The 27,828-nt window shown below is 41.6% G+C and overlaps 1 protein-coding gene across 1 annotated transcript; it reads left to right on the plus strand.

The window, feature by feature from the left end:
* On the plus strand, positions 1–27,726 carry znf710b (zinc finger protein 710b). The gene is made up of 5 exons (XM_085352927.1): positions 1–41; positions 20,941–22,512; positions 24,995–25,186; positions 25,515–25,686; positions 26,995–27,726. Exons 2-5 carry the CDS (start codon positions 20,983–20,985, stop codon positions 27,174–27,176), a joined length of 2,076 nt encoding a protein of 691 aa, XP_085209053.1. The 5' UTR covers positions 1–41; positions 20,941–20,982; the 3' UTR covers positions 27,177–27,726.
* Positions 27,727–27,828: the final 102 nt, after the last annotated feature.

Genomic DNA, 27,828 nt, shown 5'->3' on the forward strand with positions numbered 1-27,828 from the left:
ACCACAGCCACGTCGCCACCATAAACCGATTTTGGAATCAGGTGAGTTGCGCTTTTATCTTCCTTTGGAGATTACAATTGGAACAGAAATGTATATGTGGCGCTGGCGCGTTGACTTGTCCGGCCCGGCGAGGCGGAGGAGGAGTATTTCAACCGTAACTTATTAAATTCCTCCCGACCAGGCTCGAAAATGTATGCGCGTTATGTGCGGCGATTTCACCGTCTGTGCGCTTTAGGCGACTGTCTTTCGGTGCGGCTTTTCACGCCGTGCCGAAAACAACCGCGCGATGTAGGTCAACAACTACAGCCAAAATGTCGTCTTTTCTTTTTTTTACTTCCACATTCTCTCATGCCACAAACAGATGGCGTCGAGAGAGGGGGATGGAGAGAATGGGGAAAGAGGCGCATAAAGGAGTAGGGGCGACACCAGGCCACATTAGCCATCACTAATCTAGACCATGCACATGCAACATAACCCACCCCGTTCGTGCCAAAGACGTCTTGCAGGCCTGTCTTCAACAAAGTTTTTGCCGTTAAGTTGTCGGGTCTTTCTTTTTAAAGATGCGGTGGAAGTTCTTTTTTGGACCTGGGGATGATGGTTTATTTTCAGTAGGCTGAAGTGTCGGCAGTGCCAGCGTTAAGATAAGGCTGGCCACTTTCAGCTCTGGTGTATGTAACGCATAGTCGAGGCCACATTTTGGTCACAACCCTGCGCAAAGGGGGATATTTCGACACCGCAAAGCACCGGGAAGATGCACTGCAGTAACCTGTAGCCAAAGCGGCTTGCTGCTGCTATGGGAAAGACAAGCTACCACCAGTTGGCTGACTCCTCCAAGGGCTGTCAGAGATCAATGATAGGCCACACAGGTATCCTCCACTGCACTAATGAGGTCAGTGCATCTAACACTGGCTTGTCAAGGGATGTGAAGGTACTGTAGGGCTGTCCCATTTGTGGCACTCTGTGCCATTAAATGTAATGAAATGCAAAGCCAGTAATCGTACTGCTGACCCCTTGCATACCTGCCATGCAGTGTCTAATCATGTAATGAGGACGGTGCACTGCATGCAGCAAGGCAGCTGCATACTGTGCATACCAGTTGGCAGCTCAGGGCCTATAGATGTTCTCTGAGTCACTGCACTTCAGTGGCTGGCAGTAATTAAAAACATATCCTCCCATTGCGGTCTAAGGGTAATCTAATTGATGGTCATTTAGAGGGAAATATTTAAATGACTCAGCAGCGTTCACTAAGGTATCACTGCTGTGCAGATCCTAATTCATGCTGCAGAACTTGCCATTAGCCTCTTTCAAAGTGATGAATGAGTGTCCTGAAATCATGCTTTGACTTAAATGACTCAATCATCCCAGTGCCCACGGGAGAACAGGGCGTCAACCGCCGCCGTTCACCTCAGGCTTCTGTACTGTTACTGTAGCCATTTCGGCTGAGCATCTTCAGTCAGTTTTGTCTTTCTGTTGTTTCTGCACGAGCGTTAGGTGATGTAGGTTCAATGTTTTCAGGTCGAGGAGTCCACTTCCATTGTTGTCTTTCAAAGAGTTTATCTGTTGGCTCCTGTTGTACTTTTTCCTGAACTGTCAAGCCACTATAGTGGATGGCCAGTCATGGCCACATCGATTTCAGTGCTCTGCCTCCCTGAATGCAGTTTTGAGGCTCTTTGACTTCCCCAGTTTGATCATAACAACTCCCATCTTTTTGTGCAGTAAGGCTTTTCAGCCAAATAATTTTTCTTGCAAAGTTATTATCTATTATCTCTGAGCTGGCAGCACACAATTGTTTTGTTTGTTTTTCCTATTTTAATCCCATATCTTAAACTTATAATATGCATACCCCCAAAATGTCAACATCAACAAAAATCACAAGCAAGCAATCAACTTTTACCCGTAGAACTTAGGTCAAGTTTTAGTGTACTGATTTCACCAGTCACAAAATTGTAGCTCGTATTGTTTTCTGTGTGTGTGTGTGTGTGTGTGTGTGTGTGTGTGTGTGTGTGTGTGTGTGTTTGGCCAGGTGTTTCTTTGTCCATCTGGATGTAAGTGGTCAGATTTTGTCAAAATGATGTCAGTATGCACGATGGAGTCAAAATTTTAGAGGTGTGGTCAAACTAATTAGTACTGAGTGCTCATATCATAATGCAGTAATTAGAACACATTGACGAGCATTGTTACTGGTGTGATCCCATTCCATTGGGTTACGCAGTGATGAATTTCCCCAAGTTTGGATCGATAATGTGTTACTGCACTGCACTGCACTGCCGCTGCTGGTTTTCACAATCTGTATGTTACTCAGGGGATCATAAGCCGTTCGTTTATGGATCATCATCAGCAGGGTGATGGTTGAATCTAGTCCGGCCGGGCCAAACAGCAGTCTTATTCCCCATAATCCAGAAAAAAGACAAATCCAGTCATCTTATCAGAAAATTAGATGCTTCTCTGGCAAATTAAGATAAATGAAAAATAGGCTTTTTCTATTTTCTCCTTCCGCTCTTTATCACGCTTTGGGAATACAGCTGTGGTAAAAGGTTTAGAATAGCTGATGATGGTGTCAGCACATTGCAGCGCTTCGCTGTGCTGCAGGCAGGGTTAAAAAAAAAATGTTTCTCAAAGCACAAAGGCCTAATGTGTGGGGCCTGTTGGTAACAGCTGAACGACCTCCAATGTGCATTGCCTGCTTGTTTGTATGTCCTGCATGAGTGCAGTGTTTAGGCCTGTTTCACCACTACAATGCCCAGATCTTCTGGAAGAAAGCTTTTTATTTTGTAATTGTTAAAAATAAAACCAGATTTAGGGTAACTGCATTACCAAAGCAAGCTGACAATTCATCTTTTAGGGCATAACTCATAACACAATTCATAACTTTGCATTACCAGACTGGTTGAAGTTTTGGCACGCTTGTGTTTAAATATTACACTTTAATGCAAGACGGTTGTGGTACCTAATCTGTCTGTTTTTCTCATGATTGTGAACGGACCAAAAACCAGTGCTGTCAACTGTTATTTTCACCAGAAACTTTGCTACACAACAGACAGAGAAAGGGGTCTGGATTTAACCCTCGACTCGTCTGTGCCAGAATAATTTTTTCCTCGTGCAAGTGGCATGGCTCGAGGGATCGCAGCATCAGTTTGTTAATTCAGCCTGAAATTTCTCTTGAATAATTGCATGGAATGCCGTGATTTATTTATTTATTTATTTATTTTAACACATCCAGAATAGGGCTGTGCGATATGACCAAAATCTCATATCCCGATATAAGAATTCTATCATCCCGATAACGACATAAATCACAAAAACGTAACATTTTCTGTAAATTCTGTGAATCTCGGGCAGCTCGACTTGCGGGAAGTGTTTCCAGCTGCGCGTCATGTACCTGGAGTCGAGTGTTTTAACCAATGCATGAAACTATACATTTTTAGACATAAGTTGTAACGGCCGCCGTTTTCTTTGTGAGTATTTATTACACGGCGTGCTGCGGGGAAAACACCTGTTATGACGTTTGAGTCTAAGGTTTATTTTTTAGCACCTGGCGGCTCTTTTTTTTAATTCTCATCCGTAAATAATCTGCTCTTTCAGTTTATTTTGAAAAGTCTCAACAGGATCTTGAGCTTTATTGTGAAAGGTTTATGTGGAACATAAACAAGCGGACACGCGATGCTGTTACCCTCGTTGTTGCTAACCACAACGCATAAAAACAGGCGCTTGTCCTTCAGTAGTGTGGTTATATTAAATATAAGAGAAAGAGATAACTTTAAGAAATTAATATAACCACTACAGTGACCATCAAAACGGTGAAAAAATATTGCCCTAAACAGTTTATTTTGCGACACCACGAAACAAACCATAGCGTAAAATGAAACGATAGACGTTTTTATATCGTCATCCGATATATATCGTTATATCAAACAGCCCTAATCCAGAATCTCTTAAAGTTTAATCCTACTGCATATGGTAATCAAAAAACTTTTCCTGTTGGTTGTTCCCTAGATTCATCTTGAGAAATACTGGATGCATTGCTAAGATAATATGGTACAAATATTTCTGTTTCCCTCAGGATGGATGTTACTGTGGTAATCCACTAACTTCTCATATACGACTATACTCAGGTCAAATTTTTAATGCCCTTCACTGCCTTAGTTTATAAACAGATTCCTGCAAAATGCTACTGTGCTAAAAATAAATGGAGAAGTTGAGTGTTTTCTACTAGTATGCCTGTTTAACATCACTGTGCCGATGTGCAGAGCCAGTAGCCCGGTTGAGGCTCTTGGTCTTATTAGAGGAACAGTAACTGTCTTAAGCTGATAAATGTGTTAAAACTTGGAAAAACAACAAAAGATACGGGCAATTTTAATGCAGAATATTTTTATCAAGATAATGCCTGTTTTATGGAGTGCCCTCTGAAGGAGTTTTTAATAGAAAGCTCCAGTATGTAATGCTTATTAGGTGCGAGTCATGCCTGTCAGTTTTGGTCTCGCTGCTGGTCTGGCTAAATGCTGTTCTTGCCAGCCTTTGCTGTGAAGTTGCTAAGAGTTGTCTGGTGAGTCTGTTTGGGCCTGCCAGTATACCCCCAATCATGCCAAATTCCCTGCATGAAAAAGATTAGCAGTGCTGAAGTTATTTTGCTGTACTAGGATAACATGCTATTATACAATCCGTTAATTATTTTATGGTTGAATTCGTTTTGCACTAGTAAGTCTTTCCTCCTCTTTTTTTTTTTTTCTCTCCGCTTTCATTCTGATTGCATCCTGATTATTAGCCAGACATGAGCAGACCCATAATCATCCAGGCTGATGCTGCGCACAATCTGCAACTATATTCAGTGTTAGTGTTTACCATTCGGGTCTCTGCAAGCTTCTATTCGGTTTGCTAACCACCGCTCTTCAGCAATGCAGAGTGGTGGCCTAGTTCATGCCCTTTCAATGTAATTTTAGCTGTGTGTGAGTGTGCATGCATTGTGAACGCCGTCTATGTTTCCTGCTCCCTCATGCGCTTTTCTCTCTTTGTTCACTCCGTCTGTACGTCTTTAGTGATAGAACTGTAGTCATGACACACTAGCACAGCACTCTGGTCAGTGATGCTGTACTTTTACCTTTGGTGATGTATGTTTAGCTTCGCTGCACCTCTGGATGATGGTGTTGGCCTCAAGGGAGCTGGAGACAATACAGCCATTTTACAGTGTGGGTGTGATTGACACTTTGTGTTGCTCAGCCATTAGTGCAGATAAGTGGTTCAAACTGAGGAAATGTAGCTGGAGAAGTGGATCCGAGAAGACAAGTTAAATGTCTTGTGGATTATGAAGAATGTTAGGCCTGCTGGGTTTAGTTTTTGTGGAGAAGACAAATTATTCACAAGTGCAAATCGAGCATAAATGTTACCATATTTTTTTTTTTCTCTACCTACTTGTTTATGGTGTTTATGGTAATTAATCAATTTTCTTAAAAGGAATTACAAATGAGTGCGTGACTCACACAAAAAGTGTGCAAGATGCTGTGGTTTATAAAGATAATTAATAATTCACCAATTTCCTGTCATTATTGATACTGTGTAAAGAGGTGAGTACTTGATAATGCAACAGTTCAACATAGAACTGCAGACATAAGCCATGATATTGCCTGGTCACAAAACAGTTGGAGTCAAATGTGTTCTCAATATTGGAAATGCTGTTTGGTTTAGGTGAGAGTGCACCAGAGAAAAACCTGCTGTTTCATATGGACACAACTGGATATCACAGTGGAATGTAATGGGGACCTGGCAGGTTAATGTCTGATTTGCCTGCATCTGTTACTTATGTTCTCACATGCAACTACTGTACACATGCACACACACAGACACATGCCTGGGGTTGAATAGAGTGTGTTTGTGTGAGTGAAGAGTCTCTAGACGGCTGCAGCTAAGTTTCTTTTCCTTGTTTTGATGTCCTCATCTGTTTCTTCAGGCAAAAGTCTCTGAAGCAAGGCCACAGCAGGAATCACATTTTCACATCTGATGCTAAAACGGCAGCAGAGCTGACTTTTTGGACTAAATCCTTAAAAAGTGCTAGAGGATATAGCATCTTTTCCAGAAGTATTTAGTGCCGAGTGGCAAAACTGTTGGAGCTCATTTATGAGATTCCTGTATTATCCACGAGTGACAGTGGCGGGGCCATCAAGAGCCTTGTATCGGGTAGGATGAATGTTAGCAGTCTGAAAATTGTTTGGATTCAGCAAAGCATAAAGTTTGAGACAAGAGGAAAGATGAAAAATGGCCTTTAAATTATTCTGATTTTATTTTTACAGACTCTAGGTGTCTCACTCGGTGTTTTTTGTGCTTTCTTGCTGCTGGTATTGGTAAACGTCCTGAACTCTGTGACATATTAATTCAAAAAATGTTTAACCAAAGCTCTTCCATTAAAGATATAATGTTTCACTCCTCATGACAAATTGGCAGAAAATTTGGACTGTGCTTCACTTTTCCCATCACTGCTTCCCCTAAAATATTTCTACACTCCCGACATCGCTCTTCCTTCAAATACCTGTTCATTTTTTGAAGTAATTTTGATTTGATTTTTCCTATGGGAGTAAAGGATAGGATAATTATAAGCCACAAGGCTTCAGCCTATTCCTTTTTTGGTTACTGTTTGATTGAGTACTTTTATGTAAAATGATAATCTGTTGTTGTTGACTGAAATAAATATTTCACAATATTAAAAAAAAATGTTAGGGTGAAGCCTGAAAGTACACGAGGAAAGTGTTGGTGCATCCCTGCTAAAGACTAAACTCATCTGCCGCTCCCCGGGGTAATGAACAGTTTGAAAGCTTCATGTCTGATGGATTAGTTTCATGTATGTCCGGATGTATGTGGTGATATGTGCAGTGTTGTGCAAATCTCAGATGTTTGGGTTTTGATCAGTCATGTGCTGTCGTCAGGGAAGCGATTATCAGGGCCCAAAATTAATTCTGCAGCATGGCAGTAAGCCAGACGTACCCCCACAGCGAAAAAGATCCATCTTCAGGAACAAGAAGAACAAGTAGCTCTGCAGCAGATGCAACATCACAGTGTCAGTCTGGGATTGCATGAAGAGTGAAGACGGTGCGACCAGAGAACTGAGGCAACAATCTGCTTCCCAGGCACCTTAATAACTTCCACTCAAATGCACCAACTGTAGTAGAAAAACTGCTGCTGGCAAAGAGTGGTTGATTTGGGGGTTTTCAGTTTGTTGGACATTGTATGGGTAATAAATGCAATTTATTCATAGCATGATTTTTTTGTGACTAAACATTTGCACAACGCTGTATATCTTCACACTTACAAACATATTTCTGTCCCCTCGGTTGCCAGGTATCTCAAGACAGTGACTGGGACAGACAATGACTCTAACAGATGAATGTAATAATAATAATAATAATAATAATGACGATGATGATAAATTATTAAAAAAAATCGGATTACAGTTCCAAAATGTGCTGTTTAAGTCTCCGTTTTGGCAAGACCTTCTGAAGTGTCCTTGAGCAAATCGCTCAATCTCAGTCTCTTTTGTGGGGGCGCTGTTGTATCGGTAGCAGAAATTCACCTGGTGAGGAACAAGAGAAGAGAATTGACTTGAGGTTATCCATAGATTTTTACTTTCTTTATATTCCATTTTGTACTTTCACTCATGTCTGAGTGGGACGGCTGGATCCTGATCGCCATGCTGCTGTGTGTTAAAGGAAATCTGTAGCAGAGATGTTGGACAAAGATGACAAGGAAGTGATGAAAAAGGGGGGGAATGGCAGAGAGAGGGGTGTATCCATAGAAACATGAAGAACGCGTGATTTAGAGGGAGGGGAGGAGAAAGGAGGGATGTAGTTTGAAAGTGTTACAGCTACAAAACACTGGAACAAAATGGTAGGCCTGCAGCAGCATTTATCTAGCAGCTGAACTGATTGTGTTTTCCCTCACACTTAAGCTGGAAGTGCTGAATTATTTCACTGTTGTTAATTAAATTTGTAGGACAAAGGAGAAGTATAAAATGTAACAATAATGCTGATCTTTGCATGCGGGTTTATGTACCGGTTTTTCTGTCCATATGTAATATATAAACAGACAAGCAAACACGGCCACGTTTTTCTCCCTATATCACGTTTTTCTTTATTCCAGGGAACTTTTGGGTTAAAGGATCTTTGCTTGGGGTCGGTACAGTTTGACCTCTCGCAAATGGTGCAGGACGTCAGCGCTCACTACTTCTATCCTGCCGTTTTAAAATGGATTTGTCAGGTTCTGTGCGGTGCTGTCGTTTAATGTGCTGCATGTGTGCGCCTGTCAGACTGCTGATTAAACGTGAGGTTGAGGTTGATGCCGATATTTGTTTGTGTGGGTTAATACTAACGTTAACCTGTGAGGTCAAATGTTCGATGCTGCTGTCACTGTGTTTCAAACATGTCTAAAATGTCCTTTTAGGAGCTGCAGGCTTCTTAAATATGTCACAAAAGATGACACATTGCATCTCACGACTCATTTGAAATTGATGCTGGGAGATGAACACCAGCACGAAGTGAGAAATTGATGACCTCAAATGACGTAAACATACAGCTTAAACCACCTCTGCTAACCAGCAATAGTATGATTTCTTCATTATGTCAGCGTAGGATTTTTAGATATGATAATAATAATAATAATAATAATAATAATAAAACTCCTTTCATTAAAACAAACAAAAAAAAAAAGTGTGGCTTCTGTATGAAGTACATTGCAACGGATTTACTTGTATAAGATCAGTGAGCAAGGACCAGCAACATAGTGTGTTGTCTTTGCAGGGTGCCAAGAACTGCAGTTCTGTGAGATGCCATGGGCGTCTAAAAGATGCACACAATGTGTCCTCTAGTTTGATGCCCATGGTGATATTGGAAAGCAACAGTTCAAGTTCAAGTGATGGTGCTGGAGCTTAGGAGTTTTTTCATTTTGCTCTTTGTTTCTTTACATTGGCTCTCACTGGTTGGTTAGGTTTAAACACCAAAGCTAAGTGGTTACGTTTGGGAAAAGATTCTGGTCTGTGTTCTGTTTGCATATCAAATGAATAATGTTTATCTGGTGCTTTTAGATGTTTTGGCAAGTGTCCCTTTTTAAGTGTTCCTATTTGATGTTGAGAATGAGACCCATGTTACTATTGTGAAAAATCAAGATTTTGGAACCTTTTTATTTTTGAACTAATACTGATACCAGTGACACTTTTATATAACTAAAATTTTAAATAACTCAGTACTTCTCCTTGAAGTTTTTTTTTTTTTTTTTTTTTTTTAATTATTTACGTGATTTTCCACACCAGACCAGCTGCCTCGGTCGCTGTCTAATCGTGTCTGCCATGTTGATTTTATAGTGTTTACGTGCTACGATTTATTTATTTATTTAATTTTTTTTTAATGGTTATGTCAGACTATTATTAAATCCAAACAGATAATTCAGATTCCTCTTGTTCTAAAAGTTCTACTTTATTTTTCTACACTTCCCTGTGCAGACAAAAACACACAAACAACAAAAAGATGGTCAAACAGATATTCATACTCCGTGTACCTTACTGCCTTAATATCACTTCAGTTTATAATGTTAGCACATAGCAATTATTATTCCTGGATAAACACTTGTGCTGAAGAATGTAATGCAAAAGGTAGAGGTTCATAATTCTCTCAGGTTAGACGTGATGCACAGCCTTGGTTTTAATGTGATCTACACTTTTGGTGATTTTATTTTTAATTTTTTTTATTCAACAAAACAAACATTTGCAGCATTTAAAAAAAAAAAAAATTTCTTTGCATTATTTCTTAAGTCAGGCAGTTTCATGGTATATCACACTATTATTAATGTTATTTTGGCAAAAGTGAACTTTTTTTTTTTTTGGTAGGTTTACACTATTATTTTTCTTTTAGGACAATACAGAAAATGTAACATTTTAATGTCATAAAAAAGAAATGAAACCTTAAAAAAAACACGCTTGTTTGAGTTGGCAGTTTCTAAGACCATGAACCTCAGTGGTTTGCATGCATTATATAGCTATAATTGCTAGACAGAATATGGGAACGGCTAAGGAAGACCTCACTCTGCACAGCTTGTGTGTCTGACCATTATCTACTAAATATTGTCACACATCGCTACTACCTTCCTTGTCTCTTATCCATTCTTTCTGTGGGTTAGTTGCCCCCTCCCTCCTTAACTTTGAATCTTTCCCTCTCCCTTAATTGTTGGTAAAAATAGCATGTGACTTTTGAATTCTGCCATCTGTTGGACTGAACATCAGTTTTAGATTCACTTGTGTACCATTTTCCTTCAAATATGAAAATGATTTTGAGTTTTCCACCTGTTGAATAAACGTAAGTTGGCTGCTTGTATGAATCTTCTGTCATGGCCCCCGTCTTAAGTTTAGTTCAGCTCTGCTTTTCCTTCATCCAAAAAACCCAAAACTGCATTACTGAAAACCAGTAAAATGTGTGGCTTTACATTTTAGGTGGGGGGAAGCTATAGAACAGAGCCAGCTGTAGCACTTCTCACAGCATTGAGCAATCCATCCATGTCAATTATGCTCTCGTTCTGATACCCCCACCCCCATTCCAAATAAATTAACACTCCTGGCAGCAACTTTCACAGCTACATCAGGCACAAAATAAGGCATGCTTCTTATTAAATATGGTGCATTTAGCAGTAAATTGCCTGCCACAAATATTTGAAAATCATGTATTATTTATTTAAATACTCTCCTCCCCAAACTTTGCATTCTCATAACTGTGACAGTCGTTTCAGTGCATTTGGGCATCACTACACCTATGCATACAATCAAAGCAATAAGCAGTCCACTCATGGTGACAAAAATTTGGCTATAGATCCAGTCCTTATGACGCTACATGCTGTCATGGGGTACAAGGTAGGCTACACCACAGACAGGTCGCCAGTCTGTCACGGGGCTTAGGGTTGGATATGACACTCCCATCCATCCATAAAGCCACTTTCTGTTTCCTCGTGTGTTGACTAAACGCTTGTTAGTGTGTCTACAGGAGAGCTGTGAAGTGTAGCTTTGTAACAAACTCAATTTTTGGACACAGATTATTCTGTTATCAGGAAAATTGTAGTTATTAGCCTATGTTGTCTGTTCCTCACCTGGTTACCCGTCGATATGGGTGAGCTTTGATCACAGGTAAATGAGGTCACGTGTCTTTTTTTTTTTTTTAACCATAAAAAACATCTTGTCTTGGTCATAAGTTATTTTGGTTGATCTCTGCTCTTTTCTTCATCTGTTCTTTAATGTTATTGAAAGCAGCAGCAGAGCCCCTCTCAGCTGTTAGCACACCCTCATGCTACATGTCTAGCCAGTCACTTGAGATGTAATTGTTGTTGTGTTGTATTTTGTTTTGTATCATATGATTAGAATTATGTGCAATTCATACAGGTTCCTTTCAGTACCCTTCACAGTGCTCCATTTAATCCACTCACTGATATAACAGTATCTGAGAAATGTATATCATGGATTTGAGTACATTTCGTATACCGCTCCGCAGTACTGCGTAAAGACTTTTTTAGTAAGGGCTGTGAACACATCATGGCATACCTGGATGCAGCTGTTTTTACCCCACAGTGATTAACACAGGTGATAACTGCTGTCGGACTATTGTGCTACTGTGTGTGTTTGTGTGGCCTTGTGAACACCAACATGCCATTCTTTTTCTTCTTTTGCTGCAGCCATGTTTGTGAAACCACAAAACAGAGTGAGATGGGTTTTGTGCTCGTTCTCCCTCACTCGCTCCCTGTTTTTTTTTTTCTACCTCTTTTCTGTTTTTCTCTTTCCAGCTCTCTTCCCCTCCCCCTATTTCTGTTCCTCTTTCCTCCTCTCTCTCTCTTTCATTCTCCCTCCCTCCTTGTCTCTCTCTCTCGCTCTCTCTTTTCTTCTCTCGCTCTGGGTTTCCATCATACTTTACCCCTCCCTCTCCTTTTTGCCTCTCTTTCTTTCTCTCTTCCTCTCTCACGTTGCACACTGCCCCTCCCTCTCTCACTCTTTCTCGCTCTCACGTTGCTCCCTGCCCCATCTCTCTCTCGCTCCCCCCCCCCCCCCCCCCCATCTTTTCTCTGTCTCGCTCTTCTGTCTCTCCCTCTCTTTCTCTTGCCTCTCTTCCTCTCCCTCTACATCCTCCCCTCCCCCACTGGTGCCTCTCATTTTCTCTCTCTCCCCTCTCTCACTCCACCATTTCACTCACTCACTCACTCCCCCTCCCATCCCTGTTCTCTTTATCTCCTCCCCTCCCTCCCCCTTCAATCCCTCTTTCATTCCATGCAATCATCTGTTCTTTCTCTCTCCCTCTGCTTCCTCTATTACGCCCCCATTTTGTCCTCTGCCATTTCCCTCTCTCCCTCTCTCTTTTTCCTCCATGTTCTTTCTCTTTTGTTGTTTACCACACTTCCATGACATTTATGATACAAACTTTATAAAAAAAACCATTTTTTTTCTATCACAGAAAAACGAACCCATTAGGCAGGGGAACAATTATATTTCTAGAATAAAACCTACACCTTGAACACAATACTCTCCTTCCCAGTCACACACATTTTGCACATTATCTTCTTATTTCACTCGTCCATCTGTGGTGCCATTTACCGTACTCCTCTTCGCGTAGTTCCTGTAATGACCTGGCCCGAATCTACCATTTTTACCCCAAACACTGTAGTGGTTGCTTCTCTTCGGTAGCATTCAACAAGTGGCTTACTTGCTAGACTCCAAAACAACCCCAACTGCCAGTCATCGTCCTCAATGGAACATAAAGTACATTAACCAGGTGCTTTCCTCACCTATCAGGTTTAGGGTGGCCTCATGAGATGATGTGCTCCTTCAGCACAGCTGGGAGCTGCAGCCATTGATGGTTTGCTGTGGTTTTATGGGACAACTGATCTGTTTTTGTTTATATAGGAGGAGGATATATTTGAGTACGTAGAAGCTATTTTAGTCTGCACCAGTTCTTTTTTTTGTACATGAACGACATGTAGTGTTTGTCAAAGTTTAGAGGAGGAGTATTATTCTGACCTGGCTAAATCATCAGAATAAAACCTGTTAGAAAGCACATTAAAGACAAATGTTCAAACAATAATCCTGTTTACATAACCTCTCAGACAGTACACGTAGTAGTGGTAACAATAATTTTATTTTGGCACTTTTCAATACACTCAAGGTCATCTTACAGCATGAAATTAACAACAAAAGTAATATTAGGAGAAATTTAAAATCCTGAATGTAAAACATATTAAAAAACAAGCAAACATGATTATAGTTGATATGCTGATCTGAACAGGTAAGTGTTCTGTGATTGAAACTGTCAGAGTCCAGCTGATAGAGGTGAAGCGATGCTGTGTTCCAAAGACGAGGCGAACCTCAGCTTCTGGCACCCGTGGTGTTAAGTCTGATACATGGAACAGTCGGTAGAGTAGCTGAGCTGAGTATATGAAGGAGTGTGAGGATGAAGAAGGTCTGAGAGACACTGGGGTTGTCAAATCATTAAGCACTTTGAAAGTGAGGAGAAGAATCTGTATTGGATGCATTGGCGAATGGGGAGCCAATGAAGCTGGGTGAGATTATGTGTAATGTGATCGGTGGACTTGGTGCAGTTGATGATTCTTGCTGCAGAGTTATGTACCATTTGGAACCAATTAAGCAATTCTTTGGGGAGCCCAGAGAGAATGGCATAGAGGGAATAATCCAAATGAAAGGTGACCAGGGCGTGAACCAGAACTTGTGTGCTGAGTTGAGAAAGAAACAAGTGTAGTTTCGAAATGTTACATAGGTGGAAGAAGGCTGAACCTGAGACATTATTGGAGAGGGAAAAGGCTGAACCTGAGAGGAAGAGTATTTCAAGATGATTCCAAGACTTTTGACACTTTTTGCAAAAGTGTGGACTTAAGAACCACCTATAGAAACAACAAAAAATAGACTTTTGATTTAGGATCATTTCACGTTTACTGATGTCTAGTTTGAGCTGATTGATTATTTTCCCAGTGGTGATGGCCTGTAGGTCATGGCGAGGATAGAAGGGGGAAGAGAGGTGTTGGGTTTTGCAGAAATACAAAGCTGTTTGTCGTCAGCATAAAAATTAAACTGTTTTGTGAGATGGGGGGGAAAATATTTTCAAGATAAAGAAGATAAATTCATTATTTGCACAGAAAGATACCTGAGGGATACCATGTGTGACAGAGGCTGATGAAAAGCCTTATTTGTTTTTGTAAGTCTTGCCTTGAAAAAATCATTTATGTCAGAAAGTCTCCTTGATTCCAATATTGACCAGTTGTTGGCCAATATTGGAATGCGGAATGTAAAAAGTGGCACTGAGGTCAAAGAGGAGGAGGGTATTAAGAAAGCAGGTTTCTAGTGTGAGGAGATCAGTGGTGATTTTAACAAGCTGCTCCAAATATGTCTAGAATGGAATTGAAATGGCTTGGGTGGGTCTGAAGATGTGATGCCTCTATGCTTTCCAAAACTCAGGAAATGGATGAAAGGCTGGAAATGGCCCTATAGTTATTAAGGTTGTTGGAGTCAGATGATGAGCATGTTAATTTAAGTTTTAAAATCTGCTATGACTTTACAGCTCGTGGCTCAAATCGGTCAACAACTGCTTCACTGGGTGAATGGGTTAAATGCAGAGGAACTATTTCCCTATGGGGGCTAACACATACACATTATTATTATTATATCAGTTTCCTTCTTACTGGATCTTTGGTTCTCTCTCTCTGTTTTTGTTTTGTTGTTTTTTTTAATTAATGAGATTGTCAAAAAATTAATGAAAATCACAATTCGTTTTTACGGTAGGAAAGGTATTGGTTTAAATACACATTGCTTTAGTAAGAACACAGCTGTAGCTAGTGTAGCTACCAGTATTAACTGATTTGACAGCACTGTTATAAGTACATTTGCCAAAGTATCATATCATCGCAGGTAAGATGCATTAAAATTCTTAAAATGCAAACTTGTGGATCCACAGATTTGCAGCAGCAATGTGGAGTTGAGATCACTGCTAGCAAATATAGCCATGGCTCTTCAGTGGCTCTCTGACAGGCTCTGTAGGTCAAAGGCAGGGAGATCTGTCCAGTCCATGTTTGGCTCTGTCCCACCTTGTGTCTTTTATGTGAATATAGCCAGATCCACATCAAGTCTGGATGCATTTGAGACAGACACCTGGCAGGATACATGGGAGAAGCCACGTTTGGTCAGATTTCACTTCCTGCTGCCGTTTGATTTTATCTTTAGGAAACTGCGACTGTTGCTGAACAGGAAAAAAAGTGTTCATTCGTTCTTGAGAATACAGCTTGCACATAAGGTTGGAAGATGCAGACTCTGCAACTCTTTCCCAAGTGTTTTGGCATTTCCAAATCTACATACCTTTGTGTTGTATATGTACTGCATCCTTTTTCATTTGTAAGTTTATTTGGCTTCACGGTTTGGTTTCTTATTATTTCAGGTCACAATTTCTCCTTAAGCATGTCTCCCTGCCTCTGACCATCTTGCTTTTAAATGCTTGAACTGTGAACAGGGCCCAAGAGAGTAGGAGTTCTAGCTGAAGCAGAAGTCACACCCCTCTGCATTTTGTAAAACTGCATTCAGAAATCATCCATTTAGTTTGTTCTTCATAGACAAATATGTATCGCTAATACTTTTCTTTGCATATGTAAAGCCAAAGTCAAGTAATTTTAAAGTAACTGATGGTTTTTTTTAAGTTTAAATGAGCAACACAATCTTGCATTAATTCTTACTGTGGAAAAAGTATGCAAAATGTTACATAAAGACTAGACTATATGCCATGATCCTCTCTGCTTGACTTGCGTTGCGTGACTGACAGGAAGTGTGCTGTAGCGTGACCAAAGGGAAAGTTAACTATTTTTGGAAAGTTTTATTTGGTAAATAAAAGCATGAAAATCAGTGAGGCTCAAAGTAGAGGCACCATAATACCTGCTCATTGAAGATTATTCTAAAACATAAATTGAACTTAAGGCAGGGAATGAATAATATGAAATCAGCTTATTATGGCAGCATATAAAAAAGACATACTTGAAGCATATCCACACAATATACCTTTTGCAGTTTACTTAAACAAGGGATAAGGGAAACAAAAATATGGGAAATGATGGATCGTCTGTAACTATTTCTTGTGGACCTTTTATGTTCTTGAGTAATCACAGAAGTGTTAAATTTGTTCATTTACAGAAAATTGTGGGAAGATTTGTTCCCAGTTCCTTTAGAGTCCAAGGTGACATTTTGCAGAGAACCAAAATATGCTGATTTTTATCAGGAACATTGTTGTAGTCTTGTTTCTGATTAATATTGTCTTGATTGCCTAATCAGTTAATAAATTAATCAAACCTAATATGTTTTGGGTTTTTTTCTCAACTTTGCATATTTGTGTCTTCATTAGAGCCTGACTGATATTTTGGTCCCCTGATATTATCAGCTGATATTGGCCTATTATACAGTATATACACTAGCCAGACACTTCATTAGGTACAGCTTGATAGTACCAGGTTTTACCGTCAGAACTGCTATAATTCAACATGGTGCTGTAAACATTCCTCAGAGGTTTTGGTCCAAACTGACATCATGGCGTTAATTGCTGCAGATTTGTCTGCTGCACATACGTGACAGCAATCTCCCATTCCACCACATACCAAAGGTGCTCTGTTGGATTGAGATCTGGTAACTGTGGAGACCGTTTAAGTACAGTGAACTTATTCTCATATTCAAGAAACAAGATTGAGATATTTTGAGATGATTTGAGCTTTGTGACACGTCATGTTATCCTGCTGGAAACAGCCATCAGAAGATGTGTGGTGGTCACAAAGGGATGGGCATGGTAACAGTACTCTTTAATACTGTTTAAATGATAATCGTTGGTAATAAAGGGCCCAAAGTGTATCAAAAAATATCCCCCACACCTTCACGTCACCTGGCCTGAACTGTTGATGCAGGGCAGGATGGATCTGTGCTGTAAATAGCGTTTGTGGATAGTTCAATAATTATCTGAACCAAAAAATCTAGTATTGGTCAGGCATCAGAATTTCTATCAAAGCTAAACTACAGGCATGAAAAGGGGTAACACTTTAGGTTTTCATAAAAAACACAGTAGCTGTACTTGGAGTGAACTCAGTCTCTGTAGACGTGTTCTGCGACAGGGGGGTGATGTGCGATTGATCTGATTGAAGGAAAGATTGTCACTTTTTATGGAAATGAATGTTGTGTACCCACAGTATGTTTTAGAGCAAACACTGCTTTGGCTCAAACACTCATTAATAATGTCTTCCAGTGTCTACAATTACAGTCATCTGTTGATTTATTTTTGGCAGCATCCACTGACTCACTCATGAGATTTTTGCATATTTTAAAATTTAAATAAATTCTTGGAAAAATGATTAAGTGATTGACAGACCCGTTTGTGTCTGTGATCAGAGTTTTATTGACAAAAACAGCGAGGTTGGTACCTTAGGCCCACTATTTACGTGAATCAGTAAAATAACAGATTGGTTGATAATAACACTAATAGTTTTTTGAGTCCTCAGTCTTTGTGGACTAATACACCAGTACAAAGTATTTCCTGCAAAGTGCATACAAGACACTATGCTGAATGTAGGTTTTTATATGTCTGTCGCCCTTTTTCTCATTTCGCTCCATAATTTGCAGCTTTCGCGTTGTCTCGCTTTCATCATTGGCAGGATATGCATGACCATTGTGGACCGTGAGGCCACCGTCTCGCCGCTCAACATCTATCTGATCTCTCCACGCATCCCATTTCACTGAAGGTGCCGTGGTCGTCAGATGACGTGAAAAGAGATGAAAGTTCTTCACACTTGAACTTTGACGTTTCCTCAGGCGTCAATCAGCAGCTCATTTTGTGTGTGTGTGTGTGTATGCATGTGCGTGTGATCCATGGGACTGTTTGATGCATAATTTCAAGCAGAATAATATCTCCGTGCTATTCTTTTACTTTTCATTGCTTCTTTTTCTTTTACCGCATTCTGCTCCCATCCCCCCGTCTCCTTTCTTTTTCTCTCTCTCTTTCTGTCTCCCCCCTCCCCTCTCTTTTCCTTGAGTATTCTTTCCTTTCAGTCTCTCCTCCTGCCCCCCCATCCATTTGCTCATCTCCTTGTCAGTCACCTTCCATCTCTTTCTTTCTCTCACCGTCTCTCTTCTTTCTCCTCTCTCATGTAACACGCTCGCATCCGAGACTGTGCACGAAACAATCTTCCAACACTTTCCCATACTCGTAAACCTCACTTGATCAATGAGAGAGTGAAAAGATACAGAGGGGAAGGCGCAGGGATGCATGGATGAAACACAGAGAAGAACTCAGCTGCAGATACAGGAAAAGAGACAGACAGGGATGTGCAGAAACAAAGATGAAGAATGACACACAAAGAAAGAAGAAAGGAGGGCGAGTTGCTTTGGTGGAGCCATAATTTCAGACGGATATGATGCTGATCTTGTTTTTGTTGTTGGTGTGTGCGTCTTTTGACTTTGATGTGACTTAACCTATTGATTACTGGACTGTCAAGGAACCTTGTGCATCAGTGCTGCGCCTGTGTATGCGTGTGTTTTTAAACCTACTGGCCACACGTGCTCATTTGGCTGCAAGAATATTTGGTTTGTTTAGTGTCTGCTCTGTGTTTGCGCTGGTGCGACCAGACTCGCTACCGAAACTGTGCTGAAGACTAAAGAGAAGGAGGCGGAGGGTAGCGTTAGCTCCGCCTCCTCACATCCCTCACGTATAAATAGGAGGCAAACATAGTCTATTCTCACTCAACACTCGCACTGAAGAATGAGATCCTTGAAGCACCTGAAACCTCACAGCAGGAGGAGCGTGGTGAGTTCACTGGCTCTCGCTTGTAGCATGTTAAGTGGTAGTTTGCTGAGGTGGTGGGCAACGTGGGTTTGATCCCGGCAAAGCTGAAATGATACAGATAGAAAACTGCCATCAGAGATGCTTTGATTGTATCTGGTTTTCTTTTGTTTGTAAAGTTCCTTTCTGTGGAGTCTTTTTTATTCTAAATGAAGAGCTGCCACTTGCATTAACTTATCGCAATCTCTGTTTGAGCTTTTAAAAAAAATCTTTCTCCCAAACTCTTCTTCGGTGTCATCTTTTTGTCTTCTTCACTTTTTGTTTTTATCTTTCATTGAGTGTCTGGCTTTCATTTTGGCATTTTCCTTTCTCCTTCTGTCTCCTGGTTGCTCACTGCCTCTCCCTCCCTCCCTGTAGACTGTCTCTACATGTCTTTCTTTTTCTTTCTTCCTCTTGCTCTCTTTTGCCTGCTGCCTCACACTCACCCTCTCACTCTTTCACTCAGCCCTCTCCTCCTCCCCCTCCCTCTCTTATGTGTGTGTCTCTCTCTCAGCCTTCCTCCTTCCCTCCTGCCCACCCCCTCCTTCTCCTTATCTCTCCTTCACTCTCCCTTTACCTTACATTTTCTCCTTTTTTTTTCTTTTTTTCCTCTCCCTCCTCCCTTTCACTAGACTCTTGCATGCTCTAAGCTCTCACTCGCTCACTCTTTTTCCTGCTTCTCTCCCTCCCTCCCTCCATCTCTGTCTCTGCTTCTGTTCTCACTCTGCTCTCCAGTGTTTTTGTCTTATCTTGTGCTTTTCTATTCTTTTTTCATTTCTTAATCTTGCTCAGTTTTCATTCTTTTCTTTTCTTTTTTCTTTCTTGCACTTGAATGTGTGTTTGTGTGGAGATCAGTAGGCCATCTAATCCACCACCACACACACACACACACACACACACACACACACACACACACACACACGGTTAGCACGTTGGATTAGGATGCTGTCTTTCATAGTTCCTGTCTCTCCAGATCTGAAGGTTTGTTTTTGGACACTGTTCATTCAGGTTGACTACTTGTACTAGGAAGAGTGATTTGGGGATAGATTTGCCTCAGTGGGAGGAAATGTCTGCTTTTGCGCATCCTTTCTAGTGATGTAATAAACAGCTCCTGAAAATCTAAATTGTTCTTACTTTTTCTCCTCTCTGTCAGCAACTAGCTCAAATAATCTGATCAGATGAGTCTCACCACCTTTTTTTCTTCAGTAGCTCATTTTTAATGGAGTGGAGGATGGTGCACAGTAGTTCACATTGAAAACATAACTTCCTGCCTTTATAAAAATTTACACTGAGCTTGATTTTTGTTCCCCTCTATAGGGCTGTTCGATATAACGATATATATCGGATGACGATATAAAAACGTCTATCGTCTCATTTTACGCTATCGTTTGTTTCGTGGTGTCGCAAAATAAACTGTTTACAGCAATATTTGTTCATGGTTCTGATGGTCACTGTAGTGGCTGTATTCATTTCTTAAAGTTCTCTCTTTCTCTTATATTTAATATAACCACACTACGGACGGACAAGCGCCTGTTTTTATGCGTTGTGTTTAGCAACAACGATGATAACAGCATTGCGTGTCCACTTGTTTATGTTCCACATAAACCTTTCACAATAAAGCTCAAGATCCTGTTGAGACTTTTCAAAATAAACTGAATCACGTGAAAGATGCAGATTTTTACGGATGAGAATTAAGAAAGAGCCGCCAGGTGCTAAAAAATAAACCTTAGACTCAAACGTTAGAGCAGGCTTTTCCCCGCAGCAAGCTGTGTAATAAATACTCACAAAGAAAAGGGCGGCCTTTACAACTTATGTCTAAAAATGTATCGTTTCATGCATCGGTTAAAACACTCGACTCCAGGTCCACGACGCCCAGCTGGAAACACTTCCCGCAAGTCGAGCTGCCCGAGATTCACAGAATTTACAGGAAATGTTAAATTCTTGTGATTTATATCGTTATCGGACGATAGAGGTCTTATATCGGGATATGAGATTTTGGTCATATCGCACAGCCCTACCCCTCTACAACACTTGGCAATAAAAAACATTAAAATGCTGATCTCTTTACAAACAGTTTGTCTCTTTCCTGTTCCAGGAGGAGGCGAGCCGGCGCCTGGGTAGATGTGAGCCCAAGGTAATGGCCAGGCTGGTGGACATAGGCACACAGACAGATCCAGTAGTTGTGCTGTCCTTGGCCCAGGCCGCCGTGCTAGGTCTCATCTCCCAGAATGAAGTATTCGGAGCTACCATTGCACCAAACGGCTTCTACACTGGTGAACCAAAAGAGTCCCCTGCACCCCCAGTAGACGGAGTTGACTACGAGTACGCAGACCAACTTATCGGCGCCAACGGAGATTATCTTGGAGAAAACTTGGGAGAAGACGGTCAGATGCAACCAAGCTGCAGCCAGCGGCGGTGGCAGCAGGGGCCGCCTCAGCATCCAGATGGGAAAATGGTGGTCCCCGATCGTCATGGCCTTCAAGCAGGTGACATGTCCTCTTCCCACGTGAAAGGGGAAGGGATGAACTCTGGAATGTCCTCCTGTGTCCACATGCTGAACAATATGGCTCCCAGAGGTGGTCTGGTTCAAGTAGATCCGGCCACCCTGAGAGGCACCAACAAGAACTGTGCAGAATGTGAGCGGGAAGCTACAAACCAGCAGCAAGCCAACACACATGTCCACCCTCCTCCCCCCCAGGTGGCCCACAGGGGACCGGAGCAGGGCCACAGAGGACTGCAGGCCCAGCGCCCGATGGGGGGCCACGGTCGAGGTGGTAGAGAGGATGAAGAAGAGGTAGAACACCAGGGGAACACAATGATGAAACCCACACAGCAGGAGGAAGCTATCAGCAGCTACTTCCAGACCAGTGAAGTGGGAAGCTACGATTCTACAGAGATGGGAATGGGGGGAGAGTATGAAGACAGCAGCCAGAGTATGATGTGGACAGACGGGAGTGCGGCAGGGCAGCATCCCCAGCCTCCACACCCCCAGCCTCCACGTAGACACGGTGGCCGTAGAGTAGACCGGCTAGATATCAACATCCAGATTGATGAATCCTACTGCGTAGACGTGGGAGACGGTTTGAAACGCTGGAAGTGTCGCATGTGTGATAAATCCTACACCTCTAAATATAACCTGGTCACACACATCCTGGGCCACAACGGCATCAAACCGCATGCCTGTCCACATTGCGGAAAGCTTTTCAAGCAGCCCAGTCACCTCCAAACCCATCTGCTAACCCACCAAGGTACGCGGCCTCACAAGTGCACAGTCTGCAAGAAGGGCTTCACCCAGACCAGTCACCTGAAGCGACACATGCTGCAACACACCGACGTAAAGCCCTACAGCTGCCGCTTCTGCCGCCGTGGCTTCGCCTATCCCAGCGAACTGCGAGCGCACGAGGTGAAGCACGAACGAGGCCGCTGCCATGTGTGCTCGCAATGTGGCATGGAGTTCCCCACCTATGCTCACCTCAAACGCCACCAGACCAGCCACCAGGGTCCCCACACCTTCCAGTGCACCGAGTGTAATAAGTCTTTCGCCTACCGTAGCCAGCTCCAGAACCACCTCCTGAAGCACCAGAGCCCGAGGCCTTACACCTGCTCCCAGTGCGGCCTGGAGTTTGTGCAACTCCACCACCTACGTCAGCACTCGCTCACCCATAAGGTATCTGACTGCTCAAGTTGCACACATGCTGTAAATTTTACCTGTAGATCAGTATTCGGCAGAGAGGTTGTTTTTCCTTTGGCTTGTACAAAAATATTGAATGCTTTGATTCTCTTTTTTTTAATAGAGAGTCAAAACAAACTAACATAAAAAAGATAATTTGCATCTGCAGTTCATATATAATTCACCTTAAGCCTTGGGTGTAGTTAACAGATACGAGCATCCACCTATCTGGCATCCTTTGTTGTCTTTGTCAGATTCATCTTGTTACAAAAACACATGATTTTAAGGTCAAAATAGAATCAACGTATCAGTCTAATATAAGGAATTTAGCACCTGGATTTAGTATGCTTATAAAAAATAACAGCTGGTAGAGGCTCGAGCCCCCACCTGCAACCACGAATTGGATAAGTGCAAGAAAAAAGATGGATGGATGGGAAAAAAGAAACTATTCCATCAACATGGTGATGCTAGACTTTTCTGTGTGGCTTTTTTTTCCCATTCATTTGAAATCTTTAATAATGTAGTGCCAACAAGTCACGATGAGGAAATGTATTTTTCTTTTTTATATTGAGTCACTTTAAGTGGTTAATTGCCCAGTGAATAGAATAAACTCCAGGTGGGTCATAGAAACAAGAAGAAAATTGAGTTTCTAGCCTTGAATAATTTTTTTTAATGGCAACAAAACCAAGTCTTGAGTTGTTAAGCAAATAGTATCAATTCTCATGTGAAATATGTTTTCGTTGATGCCATTTTCCCTGTGTAAATGCTGGTAAATCTTTGCAAAGGCTTCATCAGCAGTTAGAAACACAGCACTTAATCAAAATGGTGAAAAATCAAAGGAAATTAGAAGCATAGTAGAATTATATGGCAAATGTTGCATTTTTAGAAAGACCTTCAATCTCCTTGTCACGCTTTTTCAACCCTTGCTGTTTCCCACACTTTCACACAGGTGGGGAAGAGAGAGATGAAGGTGCGTCGGATTACCTTGTGCTTGTATTTGTGATCATTCTTGGTTATTCTAAAATCAGTTCCTTTTGAATGAGACTTTTTTTTCCCGCCCCAACTTTTAGTCATGCCTAGTGGGTGAAGGAATAGAAGATAGCTGACAGATAGAAATCCCACACGGTGACAAATGAAAATGCTGTGTTGCTAGGGACGGGCTCAAATGTGCTTTCTACTGGGGCAACAAAAATCCAAAGCCACGTTCATCATCAAATTGAAAGTGATGAGAGCAGTGAATGTTCTCAGTGGAGAGAGAATATTCTCTTTTGTGGCTTGTTTGAGCTGGTTGTCTGTTCACTGCTCCCCCTGGTGGACAACGTCAGCTCAACCCATTTGCCGTGCAGACAGTGGGCGGACGGACAGTCTGCCAGATTTGTCTGCTTATACAAACACTGTCTCTCGACCCACTAGTGTCCCGTAATACATATTTGTTCCTCGCAATAGCCTTGAATCCGCTCATTCAGTCGCAGGTTTTTGTCTACTGACACTGACTGCAGAGTGGAGTGCAGGAGGCAGCAGCACATTCATTGAGACAGGCCTCAAGGCCTTAGATGACAGTTGTCTGCTCCTGTGACCCACTGCATGTGTTTGAGAACGTTACAGCAGCTGAATAAAGATGATTCAAAGGGCCTTTTTCCTGTATTCTAGTGATCTCCTTTGGTACACCTAAAATGGCTGCCATAGATTTTGATACGGTTGGAGGAATGAGCAATAACTTGCAGGCAGGATTAAAATATTGCCCTGACATTGTATGCAGGATGGTGACTCTTTGGCCACCCTGTTTTACATGCATGTTATACTCTTGCTGTTGTTTTTGTAGGTAAAGTTGTATAATTTAGTTGTTGTTTCAGACAGATACTCTTGGATCTGTATCAGTGAGAGCCGATGTCTTTACTTAGGTCATCTTAAGCACACAGCTCTGTCTGTGAGCACCAAAGCCCCGCCCACCTGCTCTGTGACCCTTCTGTTTACAAGGGCCAGCAAATCGGAAGAAGCGGCTTGTTTCAGACGCTGGCTGTCAGCACCAAAGTCCAGCGTGAGATAAATTTAAATAGTTTTGTATTACGACACATACAAAGCTATTTTATTATAGTCCAAGAATAACATTATTAAGCTGGAATAGCATAGGAGCATAATAGGTTCTCTCTCAGCCACATTAACCTGATATTAAAAGTGTTAAAAAAAATATGCTGACTGCTCAGTAATTTTTCTTTCCTTTGGTAAAAAATGTAAAGAAATTTAGTCACAATGCAGATTTAAAGATAGCCTGGAATGTGAAACTCACACTGAATCTGAAAATATGTGTCTGCGTGCTCAGGTTTGGGTGTGTTATGACTTGGAAAAGCAGTGAGCTTTTAGACCCCACACGTTCAAATTAATCAGTATATCTGCCAACGTCTCACACTCTTGGAAGCAAACAGAACAGCTATTGCTGTATTTGACTGATGGACCTTTGTCTTCTCTTTGCACTCTGCAGGGGATGAAAGGCCACAAGTGTGACGTGTGTTCCCGAGAGTTCACCCTGTCTGCCAACCTGAAGAGGCATATGCTCATCCACAACAGCGTCAGACCCTTCCAGTGTCACGTTTGCTTCAAGAGCTTCATCCAGAAACAGACCCTCAAGACCCACATGATCGTCCACCTGCCTGTGAAGCCATTCAAATGCAAGGTGCGTATTTTAACTCCAGACTGATAGCAGAGTGTACAGGGCTGTTTAATTAACTGGCGTGAAATTAGTTGTGATGATGCATTTTTAGTTTCTATCGATTTAATTTAACATAATAGGATTATGAGGGAGAAGAAAGTGCTCCTAGAAAGCATCTCATAAGCGTCTTATAACCTGATATCAGTACGTTTTCTAAAATTAAATGAGAAGAAAATCCCAGACACGAGAGGCCACTATCGCCAGGCAGGATGCTTTTATCACATCTGGTATAAGTTTTTTCTCTGTTTATATCAGTGCACCTAAATTATTTTTTTTGTATACTTTTTTCCAGGTTTGTGGCAAGTCTTTCAACCGAATGTATAACCTTCTGGGTCACATGCATCTCCATGCTGGCAGTAAGCCCTTCAAGTGTCCTTACTGCACCAGTAAGTTCAACCTGAAAGGAAACCTCAGCAGGCACATGAAGGTCAAACACGGCATGGATGTCTCACCAGAAGGACAAGGTTAGGCTCACTTTTTTTTAACATTAATATCAACCTTACTTTCTATCATATGCATTTACTGTGAAAGGGATGGATCCTTATATTAAAAATGGCCAAACTTTCATATGTCATAGAACAACAAAAATGTTGCACCTTTTTTACAGTTATTTTTGCGCTAATATTGGATAATAATTTACAGATAAGCACATTAGCCAGGTGTTTTATACTGTTTCAAAAGTAGATGTTTGCAGAAGGTTCAGTTAATGACATCAGTGCATGTACAAGTAATCCCATATGAGCCAAAGCTCAGGCTACGCACAGCTCCCAGTGCTGTTCCAAACAGTCTTTTTTCCTACTCTTGAATCTGTGTCAGTGAGAGCAGATATCCCTAAAATGGTCATCTCAGGCACACAGCTGTGGCACCTCCTGTTCAGACGTTCTGTTTGCATCAGGCCACAAGTCAGAGGAAAGTTGCCTAAAAGCAAGAAGATCTGAAACGGCTTGTTTCAAATGCGGGGGACACCAAAGCCCAGTATAAGATAAATGAGGATTATTTTAAACTATGAATGCAAAGAAGAAGTAGAAATATGGAGCTGAAAGTGAGCTTTTTCTATCCATCTGCCCAACCACCTATTAATCTTCCATTTATACAAAGTCAGCTCATGGTGGCAGCAGGTTAAGCAGGCATTTTAAATGTCCTCCCTAGCAACACTTTCCAGTTCCTCTTGGCGGGTCCTGAGTCGTTCCCGAGCCAAATGAGGTATATCATTTCTCCACTGAGTTCTGGGTCTACCCTGGGATCTCTTCCCAGTTGGGTGAGACCAAGCAACCTCCAGTGGCTTATTTAATACTTCCTCCACAGTCTGCCTCTAAGGTTAGGGAAGCTCGTTTTAGCCGCATGTATTTGCAACTTTATTTGGTCATCAGCCAGATCATGACCATAGGAGAGGGTTAGAACATGGACCGATCGGTTCAGCCTAAATAGTTAACTTTTGGCCCAACTCTCTGTTCACCATAACAGCCGGGAACATTCCTGCATTACTGGTGTCACCATACCAATCCCGTGCTCAAACTCACACTATGCCCATTTTGTTTTTCTTCTTTTTGCTGTAGACATGTATTATTTGACTAATTTCTGCTTGTTTTGAGTCTAAGACATAAGATTAATTCACTGATGCAATACGTTTGCAAGGTTGAGATCATTACATTGTCCAGGATTAGCTCAGAAGTGCTAAAAACCTCACTTTTCTAATAGATGGGAGTTGGCTGGATGAGCGTCATGCCATGTTGCCAGGCCAATGTCAGTCAATGCCTTTTTGTATTTTCCAGAAGTTCTTCCAGAAATGGACAGCCAGGGGGAATATGAAGGACAGAACTTCACCTTTACAGCACCGGACAGTATGGACAATGGTGGCTCCCAAAACCTCACTAAACTCACTACAGCAAACATGGAGGACATGGAGGAGTATTACAATTTTGGAAAGGATACAAGCAGCTACACTACACCTTGAGTGGCGATGGACCAGAAAACTTTTTTCCTTTTTTTGTTTCTGAAGGCAGAAGGAAATTACAGAATTGTTGTTGAGACTTTGGGAGACTCTGGGAAAAGGGGTTTTCATTTAGTTTTGGCCTCCTTCCAGAAGCGCCAGACTTGGCGGACTATGATGGGAGGCCAGGGAGGAGGAGGAGTGCTTCAAAGGAGACGTTTCAACTCTGTTGCTTATAACCGAGACACTGAAACAGTTGACACGGTGTGAAGCTCTTCTTTTGGGATAACTACGCTTACCGGCTCAGACTCTCACTGGTGGACAGTGAAATCTGTATGTTGTGTGTATGTATCAGTTATTTGAAGAGGAAAAAAAAGAAAAAAGTTGCAGTTGCAGAGCCATTGGTTACATTTAATGTGATAGAAATTTGTTTGCCATTTTTGTCATTCACAACCAATGTATACCCTCATATTTTTGACTGAAAGTGCCAGATAGACATTTTGCAACTAAGCTTCCACAGTGTCAGCTATTTACTCACTGTATATCGAAGTTTTGATACATAGTCACAACATATTCATAGGTTTGAATGCTCTTAGTTAACAACTCCTAATTGTAGTTGCCCGTTCCTGCCTATTCCTCATTTGAAAGTTCAGACAGGTCTATCTTTAAGTGCATT

The sequence above is a fragment of the Diplotaxodon limnothrissa genome, linkage group LG1 (genome assembly GCF_057381915.1).
Source record: "Diplotaxodon limnothrissa isolate DT_005_m linkage group LG1, D_limnothrissa_male_GT1.1, whole genome shotgun sequence".
Taxonomy (NCBI): domain Eukaryota; kingdom Metazoa; phylum Chordata; class Actinopteri; order Cichliformes; family Cichlidae; genus Diplotaxodon; species Diplotaxodon limnothrissa.